The sequence below is a fragment of the Penaeus vannamei genome, chromosome 14 (genome assembly GCF_042767895.1).
Source record: "Penaeus vannamei isolate JL-2024 chromosome 14, ASM4276789v1, whole genome shotgun sequence".
Lineage (NCBI taxonomy): Eukaryota > Metazoa > Arthropoda > Malacostraca > Decapoda > Penaeidae > Penaeus > Penaeus vannamei.
This window is the reverse complement of record NC_091562.1, coordinates 6173285-6194939: the sequence shown is the minus strand read 5'-3', so window position 1 is coordinate 6194939 and position 21655 is coordinate 6173285. Positions and strand designations below refer to the sequence as shown.

Genomic DNA, 21655 nt, shown 5'->3' with positions numbered 1-21655 from the left:
GTTTTACGTTCATTGATGATGGTGACTGATCGGAAGCATTTTGGTTTTACGTTCATTGATGATGGTGACTGATCGGAAGCATTTTGGTTTTACGTTCATTGATGATGGTGACTGATCCGAAGCATTTTGGTTTTACGTTCATTGATGATGGTGACTGATCCGAAGCATTTTGGTTTTACGTTCATTGATGATGGTGACTGATCCGAAGCATTTTGGTTTTACGTTCATTGATGATGGTGACTGATCGGAAGCATTTTGGTTTTACGTTCATTGATGATGGTGACTGATCGGAAGCATTTTGGTTTTACGTTCATTGATGATGGTGACTGATCCGAAGCATTTTGGTTTTACGTTCATTGATGATGGTGACTGATCCGAAGCATTTTGGTTTTACGTTCATTGATGATGGTGACTGATCCGAAGCATTTTGGTTTTACGTTCATTGATGATGGTGACTGATCGGAAGCATTTTGGTTTTACGTTCATTGATGATGGTGACTGATCGGAAGCATTTTGGTTTTACGTTCATTGATGATGGTGACTGATCCGAAGCATTTTGGTTTTACGTTCATTGATGATGGTGACTGATCCGAAGCATTTTGGTTTTACGTTCATTGATGATGGTGACTGATCGGAAGCATTTTGGTTTTACGTTCATTGATGATGGTGACTGATCCGAAGCATTTTGGTTTTACGTTCATTGATGATGGTGACTGATCCGAAGCATTTTGGTTTTACGTTCATTGATGATGGTGACTGATCGGAAGCATTTTGGTTTTACGTTCATTGATGATGGTGACTGATCGGAAGCATTTTGGTTTTACGTTCATTGATGATGGTGACTGATCGGAAGCATTTTGGTTTTACGTTCATTGATGATGGTGACTGATCGGAAGCATTTTGGTTTTACGTTCATTGATGATGGTGACTGATCGGAAGCATTTTGGTTTTACGTTCATTGATGATGGTGACTGATCGGAAGCATTTTGGTTTTACGTTCATTGATGATGGTGACTGATCCGAAGCATTTTGGTTTTACGTTCATTGATGATGGTGACTGATCCGAAGCATTTTGGTTTTACGTTCATTGATGATGGTGACTGATCCGAAGCATTTTGGTTTTACGTTCATTGATGATGGTGACTGATCCGAAGCATTTTGGTTTTACGTTCATTGATGATGGTGACTGATCCGAAGCATTTTGGTTTTACGTTCATTGATGATGGTGACTGATCCGAAGCATTTTGGTTTTACGTTCATTGATGATGGTGACTGATCCGAAGCATTTTGGTTTTACGTTCATTGATGATGGTGACTGATCGGAAGCATTTTGGTTTTACGTTCATTGATGATGGTGACTGATCCGAAGCATTTTGGTTTTGCGTTCATTGATGATGGTGACTGATCCGAAGCATTTTGGTTTTACGTTCATTGATGATGGTGACTGATCCGAAGCATTTTGGTTTTACGTTCATTGATGATGGTGACTGATCCGAAGCATTTTGGTTTTACGTTCATTGATGATGGTGACTGATCCGAAGCATTTTGGTTTTACGTTCATTGATGATGGTGACTGATCCGAAGCATTTTGGTTTTACGTTCATTGATGATGGTGACTGATCCGAAGCATTTTGGTTTTACGTTCATTGATGATGGTGACTGATCCGAAGCATTTTGGTTTTACGTTCATTGATGATGGTGACTGATCGGAAGCATTTTGGTTTTACGTTCATTGATGATGGTGACTGATCCGAAGCATTTTGGTTTTACGTTCATTGATGATGGTGACTGATCGGAAGCATTTTGGTTTTACGTTCATTGATGATGGTGACTGATCCGAAGCATTTTGGTTTTACGTTCATTGATGATGGTGACTGATCGGAAGCATTTTGGTTTTACGTTCATTGATGATGGTGACTGATCCGAAGCATTTTGGTTTTACGTTCATTGATGATGGTGACTGATCCGAAGCATTTTGGTTTTACGTTCATTGATGATGGTGACTGATCCGAAGCATTTTGGTTTTACGTTCATTGATGATGGTGACTGATCGGAAGCATTTTGGTTTTACGTTCATTGATGATGGTGACTGATCCGAAGCATTTTGGTTTTACGTTCATTGATGATGGTGACTGATCCGAAGCATTTTGGTTTTACGTTCATTGATGATGGTGACTGATCCGAAGCATTTTGGTTTTACGTTCATTGATGATGGTGACTGATCCGAAGCATTTTGGTTTTACGTTCATTGATGATGGTGACTGATCCGAAGCATTTTGGTTTTACGTTCATTGATGATGGTGACTGATCCGAAGCATTTTGGTTTTACGTTCATTGATGATGGTGACTGATCCGAAGCATTTTGGTTTTACGTTCATTGATGATGGTGACTGATCCGAAGCATTTTGGTTTTACGTTCATTGATGATGGTGACTGATCGGAAGCATTTTGGTTTTACGTTCATTGATGATGGTGACTGATCGGAAGCATTTTGGTTTTACGTTCATTGATGATGGTGACTGATCGGAAGCATTTTGGTTTTACGTTCATTGATGATGGTGACTGATCGGAAGCATTTTGGTTTTACGTTCATTGATGATGGTGACTGATCGGAAGCATTTTGGTTTTACGTTCATTGATGATGGTGACTGATCCGAAGCATTTTGGTTTTACGTTCATTGATGATGGTGACTGATCCGAAGCATTTTGGTTTTACGTTCATTGATGATGGTGACTGATCCGAAGCATTTTGGTTTTACGTTCATTGATGATGGTGACTGATCCGAAGCATTTTGGTTTTACGTTCATTGATGATGGTGACTGATCCGAAGCATTTTGGTTTTACGTTCATTGATGATGGTGACTGATCCGAAGCATTTTGGTTTTACGTTCATTGATGATGGTGACTGATCCGAAGCATTTTGGTTTTACGTTCATTGATGATGGTGACTGATCCGAAGCATTTTGGTTTTACGTTCATTGATGATGGTGACTGATCGGAAGCATTTTGGTTTTACGTTCATTGATGATGGTGACTGATCGGAAGCATTTTGGTTTTACGTTCATTGATGATGGTGACTGATCGGAAGCATTTTGGTTTTACGTTCATTGATGATGGTGACTGATCGGAAGCATTTTGGTTTTACGTTCATTGATGATGGTGACTGATCGGAAGCATTTTGGTTTTACGTTCATTGATGATGGTGACTGATCCGAAGCATTTTGGTTTTACGTTCATTGATGATGGTGACTGATCCGAAGCATTTTGGTTTTACGTTCATTGATGATGGTGACTGATCCGAAGCATTTTGGTTTTACGTTCATTGATGATGGTGACTGATCGGAAGCATTTTGGTTTTACGTTCATTGATGATGGTGACTGATCGGAAGCATTTTGGTTTTACGTTCATTGATGATGGTGACTGATCCGAAGCATTTTGGTTTTACGTTCATTGATGATGGTGACTGATCGGAAGCATTTTGGTTTTACGTTCATTGATGATGGTGACTGATCCGAAGCATTTTGGTTTTACGTTCATTGATGATGGTGACTGATCGGAAGCATTTTGGTTTTACGTTCATTGATGATGGTGACTGATCCGAAGCATTTTGGTTTTACGTTCATTGATGATGGTGACTGATCCGAAGCATTTTGGTTTTACGTTCATTGATGATGGTGACTGATCCGAAGCATTTTGGTTTTACGTTCATTGATGATGGTGACTGATCCGAAGCATTTTGGTTTTACGTTCATTGATGATGGTGACTGATCCTGCTTGCGATTGTACTGATGATGCTGTTGGTGTGAACAATGATGGGGATATTTCGAATATTGAGGATGACAATAATTAAAATATTTCAAATAATGATGATGACAATAATTATTTTATTTCAAATAATAATGATAACAATGATGAAGATATTTTAAATAATGATGATAGCAGTAATGATGGTATTTCAAACAATGATGATAGTAGCAACATTGATGCTGTTATTGGCAATGGTTACTTGGACAATGATAATGATATCAATAATAATGATGTTAGTACCAATGATGATGATATCAAGGTAATGATGATAACAATGACGATACTGATAATCTTAATGATGACAATGAAAGTGATTTTGATAATGATAATGATTTTGATGATAATAATGATACCCTAGCAACAATATAAAAAAATAACAATAATTATGACCCTAAAACAAGTTTATCCCCAGAAACAGACAGACAATTAAAAAAATACTTTCCCTGGTCTTGTAAGAATATTTATGCTAATTTCCTTGCCTTTGAACAGTTGAACTATTCTTGATCTTCTTCGCTTTGTGCCGACTCGCTCCTTATCTTATCTTTATTGAGAGGCCACTTTCACTGTTGCCTTTCTGTGGTAGGTTATGAGACAGAGAAAGTTATTTCGGTGTTTGTATTGTTATTCGTATTATTACTGTTATTGTTGTTTGTTGGTATTATTTATCATTATTATTGTTGTTATTATTTATATCATTATTATTAATATCATTACTATTATTATTATTATCGTTATCACCACTGTTGTAATTATTATCACTATTGTTATTAATATCATTATCACTATTATTATTACTCATCCTCATCATCATCATTGCCATCATCCTCATCATCATCATCACCATCATAATAATGATAATTATGATAATCATCATCATCATTAGCAGTTCAACAACAACTACAACAATAACAACAACAACAGCTATTACTACTACTACTACTACTAGTATTACAGCAACTACTACTACTACTACTTCTACTAGTATTTCTTTAACTGCCACTATTACTACTAACGATAATGATGATAATAATACTGCGACTATTATTGTGATTTTTATCGCTATGTCGTGAGGGGATTTTATATTGTACTACTGATAAAAATAAAATCCCGATAAACCGGCAGCGCCCTAGGGCAACGGTGCGGGGACTGTTGCTTAGGCCGGCGTGACCTAGCTTGGGTCAGGGCCGAGGGGGAGGGGAAGGGGAAGGGGAAGGGGGATGGGGATGGGGATGGGGGATAGGGGGATAGAGGGATAGAGGGAGATAGAGAGACAGAGGGAGAGAGGGAGAGAAGGAGGGAGGGAGGGAGGGAGGGAGGGAGGGAAGGGAAGGAAGGAAGGAAGGAAGGAAGGAAGGAAGGAAAGAAAGAAAGAAAGAAAGAAAGAAAGAAAGAAAGAAAGAGAGAGAGAGAGAGAGAGAGAGAGAGAGAGAGAGAGAGAGAGAGAAAGAGAGAGAGAGAGAGAGAGAGAGTGAGTGAGAGAGAGAGAGACGGGAAAAAGGGTGCGACTGCCTTCCGTGCCACTAACCGCACCCCGGATTCACAGGCGATGCTAAGGATCGTCCTCCTCCCAGGCCTTCTGAGGAGATCCCGCGGGGCGTGGCTGCGGCGGCCGTCCCCTCCCTGGACGCGGCGCTGGCGGCCCTGGAGTCGTCCCTCTCCCACGACCAGGTCCCTCTCTTCGACGACGCCCTCCACTCGCCCCTCGCCAGTGCCCCCGTGATCTCCCCTCTTCCCTCGCACTGCAGCAGCCTCCCCCCGGAGGACGTCGGCGCCCGCAGGCTCGCCATGGACGCCCGGTGGCACCTGCTGTACTGGAAGTCCGTGCTGGAAGACCAGTGCCTCGCCCTCTTCTCGGGCAGCGACGGTGAAGCGCTCCCGATGTTCGTTCTGCAGCTGGAAGAGATCGTGCAGGCGGTTAGTCGCATCTGCCAGGACTCGGAGGAGGCGCTGTTCCTGAATCGCGACTTGGAATAAGGATCATCTGAATCAGTGGCGTATTTGGGGAGACGAGTGTAGTATTTGTGTGTTTTTTGTATGAATTTATTATCATTGTTTTTTTTTCTTTTTCGACGAATGATTATGGAATTAAAGATTTGTCTGATTATGGAATTAAAGGTCTGTCATCCAGTCCATGTTGGCATATTGCTTGTCCTGAATTTCTAAACAAACGTTGATTTCACTATATTGACAGACAGAAAAGCAGACAACCAAATGTTTCCTGCAAATCCACGGACACATGCAGTCGCAAATCCACACAAAATGGAGAAAAGGGATTACAGCAGGGCCTTAAGTGGGTTTAAAGTTCAGGGGCCACTCAACAAAGAAATTGAATAACATGGTAATTAAATAAACAAACTAAACTGAATGATAAACTATTTCTTCGAAAAATATATCAGATGCCGACGAAAACTTCTGATTTTAATTTTCTCTATTTTCTTGACTGTAAGAATAACGATAAAGATCATAGTGTAGTAGAGAAAGAGGTGTAGGTACGGAGTGATCTTTTTTATATTACAAAAAAAAAAAAAAAAAAAAAATCAAATGTCTCAAGAAGAAAACAGGATTCGGAAAATGCATCTGATCATATCTGTCAGAGGTCACGGTTCACGCTCGCAAACATGACCTAGGAAATGCTGTTTGCCATGAAACTGTCCCTTGACTTTTTACGGAACTGCCACGGAACTAACCCAAGTGGTACTGGGCAACATTTGATGAAGTTGCCATGGGAATTTCCGGCGAGCTGAATGAGTTTGCCATAAAACTTTACTTTTTCCATGTTTTTGGTTTTATCGCTACCGTTATCTTCATTCTTATTGTTGAAAATATTATCATAAGCATAATGATTATTATCAATATAATTGAGGGCAATTATAATTATCGTTACCATTATCATTATTAAGAGCAATTGTTATTCTGTTTTATCAAGAGCAATTATTATCATTATTATAATTATCATTAAGGGCAATTATTATTGTCATCTTTATTGTTGTTATAATTATTACCATTCCCACCATTAAGATAAGTACAGTATGACAGTTGCCACCAAACGCCGGCTACCTCTGGTCAGGCTTCCAGAAATGCAGATCATCCACCCTCGCCCCCCCCCCCCCCATTCCTCATCCGTAACCGCCGAGGATATAGGCGCTCGACAGCATGAATGAACCACCGCAACTCTGAGAAATATATCCTCAGGAATTAATTGGCTGTTGGGCTATTCGGAAGATGACGTCACGGGCAGTTACCGAGCGGCCTCACTCGGTGGTCTTCGTGGATCGTCTGCTTGAGCAAGGTCTATGTAAGTACTTATATAGACCTTGTGCTTGAGCGGGTCCTGTCGTCACTAGGTGTTGCACAGCTTACTAAACAAATAAGTGGCAAGTGCAGTGCGCGAACGAAGGAAGGAGAGAGAGAGAGAGAGAGGGAGAGGGGGGCAAGGGAGAGGGAGAGAGAGAGGGGGAGGGAGAGAGGGAGGGGGAGGGAGGGGGGAGAGGGAGGGAGGGGGGGAGGGAGGGAGAGAGGGAGAGAGAGAGAGAAAAAAAAAAAGAGCGAGAGAAAGAAAAGAGCGAGAGAGAGAGAGAGAGAGAGAGAGAAAGGATGTCAAGATCGCTATCCACGGCGACCCGGAAGCTTGTTTGTGAAGCCGCCTGAGCCTTGGTGAACTAAAAACAAAACAAATTCAAAAACAACAACAACAACAAAACACTGCCAGTATTTTCCCAGAGTGAATGGACGGCAGGGGACACCGCCAGTGCTTCTCCTGGCTTGCATGCGCCGAGATGCTACCTCCATTGTCTGGGCGGCCCGAGGGAAGAGGAGGACGAATTCCCAAGCTATCGCCGGCACGATTAGCCTGTTGGGAAAGAATGACGGGAACGCATACAAGAACTAGGTAGATGATGATGACCGGAGTGTATTGGGGATATTTTTCTCGTGCAACATATAAGTTCATAAACCTGGTGACGTTTGGAATTAAGATTTACAAGATTTTAGAATTCGGAGGAGCGTTCCGTAGTTTTTAGTGTGTGTATCACGTTGCACTCGCGATGAATTTGTGTCGTGCGATTTCTGTCCTTTAGACTGACATGCCACTACTTGTGAGAGAGGAAAGAGAGAGAGAGAGGGAGGGAGGGAGGGAGAGAGAAGAGAGAGAGGGAGGGAGAGGGAGGAAAAGAGAGAGAGAGAGAGAGAGAGAGAGAGAGAGAGAGAGAGAGGGAGGGAGAGGGAGGAAGGAGAGAGAGAGAGAGAGAGAGGAGAGAGAGAGAGACAGACAGACAGACGTGTTTTTTTTTAACCAACCTGGATGAAGAAACCATAACAAGCAGTTTCTATCTTGATGGAAGAGGAGAGCAAGAACACGTATATACACACAGAACCAAGCGAAAGGGACAGTTTCATACACCAACTCAACATCAACCTTTCCATTACTCTTGAGGTAGTCGGATGAGCAACTGAAAATTATAAGCACATCATTTGAGGTGGTTTGTGGGATCACAAGGCAGAGTTACGAAATAACAGAACGAGAACCTACAAGGACGCACTATTTGCAAGTGTTATGTACACGCAAAATTCGCTCCGAGCGAGCGAGAGAGAGAGAATGGGGAAGAGAGAGAGAAAGAAAAAGAAGGAAAGAAAGTGAGGGAGGGAGAGAGGAGAGAGAAAGAAAAAGAAAGTGAGAGGGAGGGAGGGAGAGAGAAAGAGAGAGATAGGGGAGAGGGAGAGAGAGAACGAGAGTGAGAAGGGAGAACGAGAGAGAGAGGGGAGAAATAAAGACAGCATAAATAGAGAGAGGGGGAGAGAGAAAGAGAGAGGAGAAGGAGACAGAAAGAGAGAGAGAGAGGAGAAAGAGACAAAGAGAGAGAGAAGAAAGAGAGAAGGGGGGAAGAGACAGAAAGAGAGAGAGATAGGAGAAAGAGACAAAGAGAGGGAGGAGAAAGAGAGAGAGAGAGAGAGAGAGCTAGGGGAGAACAGAGAGATAGGAGAGAGCAGAGAGAGAGAGGGAGAGGAGACAGAAATACAGAGACAGGGACACACACACACACACACACACACACACACACACACACACACACACACACACACACACACACACACACACACACACACACACACACACACACACACACACACACACACACGCACGCACGAACACACACACACACACACACACGCACGCACGCGCGCACACACACACACACACGCACACACACACACACACACACACACACTCACACACACACACACACACACACACACACACAGAGTGAGAGGGAGAGAGAGAGAGAGAGAGGGAGAGAGAGAGAGAGAGAGAGAGAGAGAGAGAGAGAGAGAGAGAGAGAGAGAGAGAGAGAGAGAGAGAGAGAGAGAGAGAGAGAGAGAGAGAGAGAGAGAGAGAGAGAGAGAGAGGGAGAGGGAGGGAGGGAGGAGAGAGAGAGAGAGAGAGAGAGAGAGAGAGAGAGAGAGAGAGAGAGAGAGAGAGAGAGAGAGAGAGAGAGAGAGAGAGAGAGAGAGAGAGAGAGAGAGAGAGAGAGAGAGAGGCCGGGGGGGGGGGGGGAGGAGACAGGACTATGAGTGAAATAAATAAAATCCAACATTGAAATATAAACACTTCCTGCTAATGTCCAGTTCGAAAATTTGATGATACATGTGATTCCCGAAATATAACTTCTGAGTGTGGTTTGCATGTCCAGGGCGATGCTCAAAATTAAATTGTATGTTATTTGGGGCTCAGATGAACATGTACAATGAACTTAAACCCCAATTTTAGACATGCAACCTTCCGCAGTCTGCTCTCTCTTAGAAAATTAACTATAAATTTAGCTACAAGTCAGCCATGACCTAATTGTGTGTAACATGAATTTATCAAAAGCGGAAATTCGTGTTTGTTTTTGTCATTTATGTTTATTTCAGTTTCTTTTCAATTTTATTTGCAGTTTGCGACGTCCCCCTTGATAAATGGATCGGCGTTAGAATATATATATTTCTTAATAGATAAGAAACGGAAAATAATATACGGTGAGTAAATATTTCCATCAGCGTGTGAAAGCAATTATGTTCTTACGTCTGGCGTAACAGTTTTCAAAAAAAAAAATACACAAAACGTCAAGAAGCCCGAAAACAAACATTAGTACGATCACATACACATATCTCCACTAGCATAGTCACACAGAAATCACAAGACATGTAATACAGTGCCATTTGAAATACAAAAGAGTAAAAACAGTACGATACTTTCAGCGCGTTGCCAAGCGTAGGTTGGAGTGGCAATCAGCTGATCTTTCCATTGCGATCCGACATGTTCGCGCGCAAGCTAGTACGAGCGTCTTCCCAACTCTTGCCTCTTTACCAGTCCTCTCCAAAGGCAGCACGGACTCTAACCCAGTGTAGATATGTGTCCTCCCAACAAAGGTATATATTTATAGTTGCATTGAGCGGTTGTCATTGTGCAGGAGAAATAGGCAAGTGAATTACGGAAGTTTTCCTATGAAGGGAAAGTCTTTCGTTACGTAATTTGGTAATTTTGTGTTCTTTTTAAATAATGGCATGAAGCCAAATTGGTCTGTCTTGTGTCCGTCAACGAGAAAAAGTAAACGCGGTAAATTTACTGTATGAAGGTAAGAGTGAGTGACCGGAACTCGTGACGATAAATCGATCCATAAAAGCAAATATGTAAATGCAGTGTCATGCAAACGTAACAAGTAGTCAACATGGTGGAATTCCAACGTAATTATGAGCCAAGCCCTTGATGCGGCAGTTTTGTAACACTCGCATCAGCTGCTGCATTTGCGTTGTGTAATTCGGCAACGGCAAATTGCACAGTCGCCGGTCAAGATATTTTCAGGTTTTAACATTTTGTCGACGTTCTTAATTGCATATAAAACGAGAAATGACGAGATCCCACCAGAATAACCTCCTTAGTGTATTAATATTCAATGGTATGTATATATATGACACAAAATCCATCAAAATCCATTTAATCAAGCTGTTCAAAAGTCTACGGACGGGCGACGCGCAAGTGCATGGATGTTAGGTAACGGAGAGCAGCATCTGGTTCAATGGGCGTTCTGGCTATGCACGAGCTTGTGAATAGTCCTAATGTCACATGACTCGAATGGAAGATGGTGTTCGTGTCTTAAGTGGCAGTAATTAACATCAGAAGGTATTGTTAATTTACGGTTTCATGATTGGCAGGCACTGTGCGGAATGTTGATCGAAGAGGCTGGATAGTCATCTAACCAAATGATTTTTGTTTTTAAGTTCAGAAGTAGGGTTATGTGCTATGTGTGTGTGGTTGTGTGGAGGATAGGGGATGGGACCTTAAATCCATTAATTTCTGAAATTGTTAGGGATGGATTTAGCACTTTTGCTTAGGAACACTAGATGAAATACTCAGGAACTACCTGTAGTCCACATTTTCTACTTGGAGTTTAGTTAAGATGGAGTGAAGGAGTTTCATGTGAAAGATGTTTTGTAAGCAGATATTTAGGCTCCTTTCCAACTAAGGTCACCTTGCCAAGCGATCTATGATACAAATGTTAGGCTTCTTGGTGGGACATTTTCTCGTCATATTATTATCAAAAGAGATGTAATATACCATGATGATCTATTTATGTAAAATTATTATTTTTTGATGTATGATGTTTGTCTAGAAGTGTATTCTATTATTGCGTCCTGATCCTTGAACTTTATTTCAGCTATGAGCCTGAGTATGACATCGTGGTGGTGGGGGGAGGCATTGTGGGCATGGCGACTGCCAGGGAACTCATCCTGAGACACCCAGAGCTCAAACTGTGTGTAGTTGAGAAGGAGGACAGATTAGGTAAGTATGGATTATCATGACCATATTCTTTCTGTTTAAAAAAAACTTAAGTAATAGAATTTTATGATGAAGCTGCCATGGCTCAGATTTTTAGTGTGAAGCTATATGATCAGATTCCAAAGCTGGACCACAGTTGACATTAGGAAGGACATTCAGGTGTGCAATTGTGGCAATAATAAGTTCTGCATGGACACTGATTTCTCATTTGACAAGGGAATCCCAGGCGTAAAATCAGATTAGGTGATTGGGAAAGTTTTGATTAAAGTTGTTTAGAAAAAAAATTGGAAGTTGGTTTTAGGATTTGAGGAGTCAGTTGACTAAATTAATAAAATGGGTTAATTGCAGATAAGTTCAATTAGGTTTTGGAAAATCCTTTATTTATAAATGGTAGACATAAAGGAAAAGGATTTGAAAATCTGTATAACTGATCCATCTTTTTACTTTTTTACTAGCTAAAGACGTCTGTGCAAGGAAGTCTAACAAATAATGCCTTTTTTCAGTGGGCATTAATCGTTTGATTGGCTTGAAATTTCTGCTAATTTGAATGAAAGATCCAAATGTTGACCTTGAGGACTTATGTAGATTGCATATAATATTCATTTCTTGTATTGAATTTCTTTTAATATTTTTTGAAGTCCATAGAAGTGTAAGAGAAGATGCTAAGATGCTAAGTTTATACTAAGATCTTTAAGGGGTAAAGGCAGAACTGCAACAAAGCTGTAGAAGGAACAGCCTATCTTGCTTTTGTGAAACATATAGGCCTAAAGGAGAGAGAAGTTTGGAAGGAAGAATTCAGACACATAAAATTATTTAGCAAAAATAAAGAGAGCAAAGTAAGAGTGAGGATTAGGTATGGATTCTTGTTCTATCATCTGCTATAGCAGTGTAAAGTAAAGGCACCTAATGCTGCTGTAAAGTGAACAGGAGAACAAGTATTGTATGGGTTCATCATCATCATCATGAGGGAACTAACACTGATGGGGGTGCATTGCTGCATCCACCCTTTGTTTCCACTAATTACAGCTGAACTCTTGACAGCGTTCTACAATAACTCGAATTGCCAGTTTATTGTGGACTTACCAGGAGTGAATCCTGTTTGCTCTAGTCTCTGGTGTCTTATTAGTGATCTATTATATGTCTCAGAAGGATGTGAGAGAGACCCTTGCTCTGGTAACCTTAGTGTAATACCCTGTAGATTGCTGTAATCCCATTGTTCTATCCCCATCCAGAGAGGGATGACCAAACTCTTCAACAGGTCATGGGGAATGGCAGCCAGGGTAGCTTGCAAACTCCATGTCTTAGGTTCACCACCAGCCCTTAGTAAATCAGCAGGGATGCCACAAATACCTGCTGCTTTACCATTCCTCAGCATGCAGATTGCCTTCCTAACTTCAGTTGGGGAAGGTGGTTCCTTTCGGATGAATGGATCCAGCACAGGGATTGCAACACTGGTGGATCAACCTGGTACAACTGTTCAAAGTACTCACCCCAATGATGATCCCACCATTTGCTGGGCAGATCACAGTTGCATGTGAGGAGGGCTTGGTAGGCAGGATGAAGGATGTTTACTGAGAATGGCATTCAATCTCTCCAGCAAGATTCCTGATAAACTGGTCCTTGTCTCCTCTTAACATTGACTGAATCCTGTAAAACAACCATAGATAGCCTCAGCAAACCCCCAGGCACACTCCCCCTCCCTCAACCTGACCACATGAAACACTCAAGGGTCATTATTGGACTGAGGGGGGTTTAAAGTGGACTCGTGGGGAAGCCAACCTATGGTCAGTACCACAAAACTTAGTTGCCAGTACGAGGGCATGCAAAGCACATTACACTGTGTAGGCACCCATGCTATCACTTAACCTCACCCTGAACATGAAGCACCCACCCATGGGTTTATATGAGGATGGAAAATACTTGCCATGAATAACTAATCAACCCACTAGATCCAGATACTTTACTGCCATCATGTGGCCCATAATACGGGCATTAGGCTTACATGAGCAGATACTCTGATGGGTGTGCAGCTTGTAAGCTAGGTGCACACGAACACTCATGTGCGGTTACAAGACTCCCTGCCTCCTCCTAAAATAAGTAATTTTAGCTTTTTTGCCATTTGCTAATGGATATTTTTGTCATCTGATTTGCTTAATTCAGATAGTAATAGACTGTTTTTCTTACACAGACCCCATATCATCTCTCTTGCTAGGCCATAACTCAGTGCAATGATAATAACAATAAGTTAAATTTTGTTATTCCTGTCATTTTAAACTTATTTTTATATTATAAAGTTTTCTGTAAAGCAACCTGCACTGCTGGTTATGGCAGCCAGGAATGATCCTGAGCATGGAAATGGTACCCTGCATGGAGCTGGCACTCTTCCAGTCATGTCTCACGGACAATACATTCCACTTGTTTATCAGTGGGAATAATGCAAAATGCCACATCCTTCAGTCCCATTGTTCACAACAGCAAGTTTGTGTTGGACAAGGAAAAGAAAAGAATACTTGGAAACAAGTTTTAACTGCAGGGCAGTATATACAATAATTGAGTGAAAAGGTGTAGTCATAAATAGAGTGTGGAAGGTACACTTTGTGGAAAAAAAGGCACTGGAGAAGTTGGGCAATATACAAGGAGAAGATAATCAGTAAGAAAGACCATAAGGGGAAAATCAGTGGCCCTGAAATCATGGTTCTTTATTCTAAATTTTTTACTGAATATATAACTTTCAGAGCTCTTTTCCTAATATATGCAGGGCAAGCAATTGTAAAATTGTTGTCTCTAGCTGCAAAACAAGCTTTTCAAGTAAATATCATATTTTTCATCAGAAATTATGTGATATACAGCTGTTTGTATTATTTACAGAAATCATGCTTCTTTTGATGTTCAAGTATTTAATGTTACTAAGAAACTATCATCAAAGAATAAAGATATATGATAGTGGATAAATCACAGTAAGAGAGTGTTAAAAAATGATATTTTTGCTAATAAATTTGATTTAAGAAGAAGCAAACATTTTGATATAGCATGGTGTTGCTTCTAATCCTGTCAAAATTTGGTTCTTCATTCCCTCATTCAGAACAGTTTTTGGCCTTTACATTTTCATCATACCAGAACTCTAGAATCAGAGTGTGGTCAGATATAAACTCTGTACAGATTTGGGAAGGCTAATGGCATGTAAATTATTTGAAGTTGCTTGTGTTTGCATTGCATTATATTTGTAAACTGTATTTCCAAAACAGGCCACTAGAGCTGATATAGGAAAAGCTGATATATAATACCATTCCATAACATTCAGATGAACCAAGATGCAATTACAGAACCACATTACTAGTACCTTTTTGGTGTATGTATTAAAGAAATCCCACAAGCAGTTTACCATAATTATTATGTTCCAGCTGCACATCAGAGTGGACACAACAGTGGTGTCATACATGCTGGAATCTATTACAAGCCTGGGTCTCTGAAAGCCAAGCTGTGTGTCGAAGGCCTTCATCTTGCCTACAGGTACTTAGATGAAGAAGGTGAGATATCTGTATTAGTGAATGTTGCCATGAAAGCAACAGATGATGAAATACTGTTCATGTTAATTAAGCCACATCAAAAGAGCAAGAATTCTGAATTCTGATTATTCTTTTTCTTTACTTAGGTATCCCATACAGGAAATGTGGTAAACTAATTGTGGCTGTGAATAATGATGAAATTGGACGGTTAATGGACTTGTACGACAGAGCCCTGAAGAACAACGTACCAGATGTACAGCTTGTAGATGGTGATCAGATTAAGAAGTATGAGCCATACTGCAAGGTTTGTGCAGACTCACATAGCTATTAATACTGTCTGGATTTATGGCTGATTGATGAGACAATGCAAGTATGAACTTTTGTTATTAATGTAGCTTTCTTTCATTTTCTTCTTTTTGCAGAATCTAAGTAAAACTAGATGATTTTTTTTAGAAACATTGGCCTTCTGTAGGAATTTTAATGGGACAATTTAAAGGGGATATTTTGCCAAGCAGCATTTTCTTAAGGTTTGTCAGATGTTTTTCTGAGTGCTGTCTTTACCTCGCATTATTTTATATTAATTCTACTGACAAGATTGACAGTGAGTGCTTCATGGTACAGTACAAACTGACTCAAAATTTTGATGTAATAGATGTAGATAATCTTCTTTTAGGTCTGCATGAATATTACAACTGAAAAGTGATCTTAGCAATACAGACATGCTCTAGAACTGATTTTCCCTGTAATAATGTATAGTCACTACAAATAATCTTAGGACCTCCACTTTTAGAAGAAAAAAGCTTAAATGTTAAATGTTATTGACAGCTGCTTCAAAAGGTATGTAATGAGTAGGTTAGCCTCCTCAGTAATTTTCCTAACAGAACTGGATATCTACACAAAATATGTGTGCTGATATTTGTTCGGAGATGTCAATGAATGCTTTATTTTTCAAAAGTTATGCATGACATTTTGTAAAACTTTCTTTTTTTTAACTGAAAGTATCTTATATCTGAAATATAAAGCAGTTTGTATTCCCAATGAAGAGATCTAATAAAATGCCATATATATTTATTCCTTTTTCTTGAAAATTGAGAGAGCAGCTTGACTGATAGGTTGAATATTAGTGTTTTTAATTTGATTCATAATGTCATTGTAAACAAATTTCATTGTAGAAATTGTCAAATACATGCTGTCAGCATTTTTATTTTTCTCAATTTCTTCTAAGAGGAAGAAAAAAAATTATTGATAACTTCTCATTTAATCCTTTCTAGAACTTGCCAATGATTTTCATTATATTTTGATTGATCCACAGGGTGTGAAGGCAATCTGGTCCCCACACACAGGCATCGTGGACTGGGGCTTGGTTACTGAGCATTATGGCAAGAATTTCCGAGATCATGGGGGAGACATCTTCCTTGACTTTAAGGTGACGGATTTCCAGCTGACAGACAAGAGCCAGAAGGACAGCACAAAGCCTAGCCAGCATCCTGTCAGAGTCATTAGTAGTGACAAGGTGAATTATCTGTTGATCAAATTTTGTGGCATTTAGTTCATCAAAATACTTTACTCTTGCAACATTAATATATAAAGAATTTGTAGTTTTGATATACATGTTTGACACAAACTTTTTATATTCTCTTTTAGAGAAATATTACTGCATGGAATGGATAGTTCTGAAGAGAAGGGATGGAACGAGGTTGATATATAGGCTAAGCAGGCTGATTGTATAAGAGCAAACTTGGCAACCTCACATAGCCAAGTCTGTCTCCAAGCTAGGAATTCTGTTCTGGTGTCATTAGTATTTTTCTACTGAACAACTACTGCATCTTTAGAAAAGCCTCATTCATCTAAGCAAGGAATACTGCTTCACTTCACATCCATGTTCTGGACAGGATTTAGTCTAAAGCAGTCCACCATATCAAATGACCTAATCTTGAACCCGTTTCTCTAAGGTATCCCTTTTCTGCTGATATTATTTTGGTTATTGGTCCTAAGAATTTACTAGTCGTGTGCCCCTCCACTCCCATGGCTATGGAATATTCAGCCATTAATATCATATGAAAATTAAATTACAGATTGCTCATTATGATGGCTCCTTTTTTTCTTTCCTGCCTGGCTCTGGATCTCTTTTTCTGCTGATGTCTTCTTTCCTCAGTACAATTTCCCTTTATTTCAAAAACATATCTTTGAATTTAGATTCTTACATTCTTATTGTATTCTACAGTCTGTCAGATGCAAGTATGTTTTGACCTGTGGTGGACTTCAGTCAGACAAGCTTGCCAAATTGTCTGGCTGTTCAGGAGATCCACGCATAGTGCCTTTCCGAGGAGAGTACCTCTTACTGAACAAGGAGAAGGCTCACATGGTACGAGGGAACATTTATCCAGTAAGTATTGGACAAGTTTTTGACTTGTAGTTAGGAGACAAAACATATAGCATGTACAATAATATTTTTAGGACTAAAGTAGGTACAAATTGTTGTAGTTATGTCATTTGAAAGTTGAATTAGGTAAAAGAATCCTATGAACTTGAAGCTGGTATTCATTTAAGTTGAATTACAGTATTCTGCAGTAGCATGTCATGAGAGAAAAAAATGCTACCAGCTTCATTGTTTACTTAACAATGAGCAAGTTCTTTTGAAATTATTAGTTGTAATGCTTGGAATGCATATGACATTATTTAGATTAAAAAAAGATAGAAAAAGAAAGATGTATATTCATTTCAGTATTTGTATGTTATTTGCATGTTTGTGTTTGTGTGTGTTTATGTATGGGCACATATCTATAAATGCATACAATGCCATACACAATAAAACCTTTTTCCTTCAGGTACCAGATCCACGCTTCCCATTTCTAGGTGTTCACTTCACTCCACGAATGGATGGTGAAGTCTGGCTTGGTCCCAATGCAATTCTTGCATGGAAGAGAGAAGGATATCGGTGAGTCTCAAAAGGAAGACTCTTAACCTCTTTATCAGAATTGTTTTGTTGTCTATGTATATTTTGGATGCCAAGTAACTTCTGCATCCCTTTTCTGCAGATGTTATTTTGGTCATTGGTGTTATTAGTTGACTACTTGTGTGCCACCTCCATTCTTATGGCTATAGAATACTCTGCAAGTGATTTTATGCCATCAATATTGAATGAAAATTCACAACTCACAGATTGGCTGTTGTGAGTGACATATCATCCATGTTATAAATAAGTAAGTTGTTACCTTGAGGCTCGAATAGATGAAATACCAGGCACATGCTTTTACTGCCTAGTGCATATTGTAATTCTTGTATAGTCTCCATAATTCATGGCCTGTTGCTTATGTGAACTAATGAAAATGGTATTTTGTGGAGTACTTTTTGCTTTGGCTGGCCTACATAATGATAAGGCAGTTGAATGATATGCATTGACACAGTCCAGTGTATATGTGACTCGCCCAGTAAGCAGTGTGTAGTTACATCTGCCAAAGAAAGAAAGGCCAAAATTTCCCAGAGGGAATGGGTCAAGAGAAAATACCTGCACCATAGGAAAATCACAAATGTACATGCATACATCCTCTTCTATAATGGAGAGGATGAGTATTTGATATTCTTGGTCATTTGTTGGTTCCAGGACTCACCCTTGCGCCAATTTTGAAGCGTTCGGAAAATATTATTTTCGGATTGAAAATGTACAGTCGCTAGTGGGTTAAGTGATATCATGAAAGTTGTATGTTTTGTACCCCCAACTAAGATGTATTTTTTACCCAAAACAACTTCTCTAGTTTTACATGCATCATTGATATATGGTAATTGTTGTGTGATGACTAGCCATAATTCAAAGGCACATGCCAGTTTCCCTGAGTTGTGTAGATGTCTCTTCATTTTGTTCATTATCAAGCAGTTATGAAAAGTATGAGGAAAAGTCTTATGTTAGTGAGATTATAGAAATAGCTGATCTCATGCATTTTCTTTTTTCTTTCATAATAATGTTAATAATAATAGTAATAATGATTTATTGGAGTCACTAGCGATAGTAGGTAATATTAGGAAAATAAATTCATTCCCTTCTAATTTAACCAGTCTTTTAGCTCCAGATGTAGTGCTTCAATTAGCAAAGTATGGGAATATGTAAATCTTCTCAGGAGCCAGTTTCTGCCCATTGTTTTGGAGGATGGCCACATGTATTTTCTTTTAAAACTTATTAGTTGCTGCAACAGTTTGGGCAAGTATTATCAAGAAGTAATCACATACTTCAGGCATCTGAACAGAATGAGAGGTGGGCAGAATTGTAAATCAGCTCAATACATGTGAATAGTACTTACCAATTTGCGCAGTTCATATGCACAGCTTAGCTAACATGTACCGTACCTTTTAAAACTGTAGTAAGGAATGTGGGATGGGGGTAGCCCAGTAGAGGTTAGGGGACAAGAACAATTTTCTATTCAGCCATTCTTATATCTTGTACTTTTTGTTGTTTCTAGGTGGTTGGACATTGACATTCGTGAGCTGTGGGAAACTATCACATACAGAGGTTTCCAGAAATTGGCTTTACAGTACATTGGCTTTGGTATGATGGAGGTGATGCGCTCAGCCTTTCCAAGAATGCAGGTAAGTTATCTTCTCTGAAGGCTTTATCACATACTTTTTCCGTCACTTTTTTGCATTTCCACATGAATTTGAGGCTTTCTGCATGTATGGCATGCATATAAAGAATGTTTCTGTCTGACAATTTTCTGCCTTGATCTTATGCAATGGAGGATTTATGCAATTAAAATGTTTCTTTATGGATAAATTCCATAGGAGAAGTTCATGTAAACATGTTTTATATTCTAGAATGTTTCTATATATAATATACATCATTATATTTCTTTAAAATGAAGTGATATGAATGAGAATGCTTATGTGATTCCTGGGACTTCACTTGGATAGTGCCATGTTTGTTTACATGAGCACTATGTTAGCTGCCTTTGTAGTGTGATAAGGTCAGTCCATTTACATATGGAAAGTTCTCACGGAAATGTAAAAATTAATGGAAAAAAGTGCTAGTGTGTAAGCATGTAGCATGTAAAGTTACTGTGATTTTAATGGTATTGTAGTTTTACTTCTTTTGTGCAGTTTGATGTTTAATTGAAATTTGGATTGTACATACAGAGACATAGTATTCTATTTGTCCTTTTTGTTGTTAGATAATCATACAGATAAGGTAAAACAGTAATCAAACAGATTCATAGATTTTTTCCTTTGTATGTATGAATGCAGAACTTTCAAGCATCAATAGCTGGAAGAGAGATTTTGATAGTTTTGTCATTTGCATGAAAGTGATGTAACTGTCCTTTTCAGGTCAGAGCTTTGCAGAAGTTCATCCCAGAGGTAAAAGCATCGGACATCATGCGGGGCCCAGCTGGTGTGCGTGCTCAGGCTATGAACATTGATGGAAGTTTAGAAGATGACTTTGTATTTCAGCGTGAGACGGAATGTGAATTGGGTTCAAAAATCTTGCACTGCCGAAATGCCCCATCTCCAGGTGCAACATCTTCGCTTTCCATTGCAAAGATGATTGCAGACAAATGTAAAGCAGAATTTTCATTGTGAGGGGTTGTGCAATTTGGTCCATTTACTTAACTGCTCACAAGATGTATGATTGAAAGTAACTGGGTAATTATCAGATAGCATTTAAAATTGTGATAACAAACTGATGTTTATGTACTTGTTATGATTAAAGAATACGGCGATAGAATCCATAGTACCAATATACTTCACTGAAAGGTGACTAATACATAGTTTGTTTTATATAATTTATAGATTATATATATGTGTACAAAAAAGACACTAGGATGAATCACCCTACAAGGGCTGTAAATTTTACTGAAACTTTTTAGAAAAGTTTCAGGCTTTAAATATTATTACAGAAAGTAATGATGGTAAATATAAGTATTACTGATATAAATAAATTATGTTGTTAATTTGCTTATGGAAAAAATTGTATTGTCTGTAAGCTTGTCTCTGTTTGTATTGACTTACAATTGTTTCAGTTAAACTTATTTATAGAATATCTTACTTGGGCACAAAACAGAATTAACTCCAGTGTTTTTGGTGCATTTTATTTAATATAAAGTATTTTGTTAAAATGTCTGCAAAACCCATACACCTTGAATGTAAATAATATTTTTTATTAGGTAAATGAATATGACTGAAGGAATGATGAATAAAATGGGTTAAAATTGTTTTTCTTAGGTATCCTTTGTTTGTGACATGACCTGGTTGCAGATGATGAAAAAAATGATGAATAGGATTGTGTGAAAAGCAGTGAGAGTTGATTGTTTAATTGTGAAGTTAAGTGTGGACGGTATTGGTAACTTTCATGGCTGTGTTCAGGTATATTTGTGCTTGAATGATACCAGCAATATCTCTCCGCACGTGTACCAGAAGTTACCAAGTTTCATCATTTGTTGCCACATTGTTTCACTTCTACTGCCAGGGGCCCAGTCATCAGTATATGTGGATGATTTAACCATCTTTGCCTCTGGCCCATCCAAACCTACCCTCTGATAACT

At 39.2% G+C, this 21655-nt stretch overlaps 2 protein-coding genes across 4 annotated transcripts in view; both read left to right on the top strand.

Annotated features, from left to right (window-relative positions):
- LOC138864011 (uncharacterized) overlaps window positions 1-6033 on the top strand; it is a 26843-nt gene extending 20810 nt beyond the window's left edge. The window contains exon 6 of one of the 3 annotated variants that reach the window (XM_070129662.1): window positions 5353-6033. In XM_070129662.1, the coding sequence (XP_069985763.1) occupies window positions 5353-5783 (431 nt within the window). In that variant the 3' untranslated portion in view covers window positions 5784-6033. The remainder of the gene's footprint in view (window positions 1-5352) is intronic. The other 2 variants (XM_070129661.1, XM_070129660.1) reach the window with 2 other exon arrangements.
- A 4022-nt stretch (window positions 6034-10055) lies between these two features.
- On the top strand, window positions 10056-21327 carry L2HGDH (L-2-hydroxyglutarate dehydrogenase). The gene is made up of 9 exons (XM_070129659.1): window positions 10056-10214; window positions 11501-11625; window positions 15024-15149; window positions 15275-15432; window positions 16441-16641; window positions 17353-17514; window positions 17957-18066; window positions 19583-19709; window positions 20442-21327. Exons 1-9 carry the CDS (start codon window positions 10102-10104, stop codon window positions 20691-20693), a joined length of 1374 nt encoding a protein of 457 aa, XP_069985760.1. The 5' UTR covers window positions 10056-10101; the 3' UTR covers window positions 20694-21327.
- Window positions 21328-21655: the final 328 nt, after the last annotated feature.

Bases quoted from the DNA above. Each gene is read 5' to 3' on its own strand.
- L2HGDH (XM_070129659.1), top strand. From the start codon at position 10,102: ATGTTCGCGCGCAAGCTAGTACGAGCGTCTTCCCAACTCTTGCCTCTT. The intron at 10,215-11,500 runs GTATATATTTAT...ACTTTATTTCAG, and splicing joins TATGTGTCCTCCCAACAAAG to CTATGAGCCTGAGTATGACA. The intron at 16,642-17,352 runs GTGAATTATCTG...TGTATTCTACAG, and splicing joins GAGTCATTAGTAGTGACAAG to TCTGTCAGATGCAAGTATGT.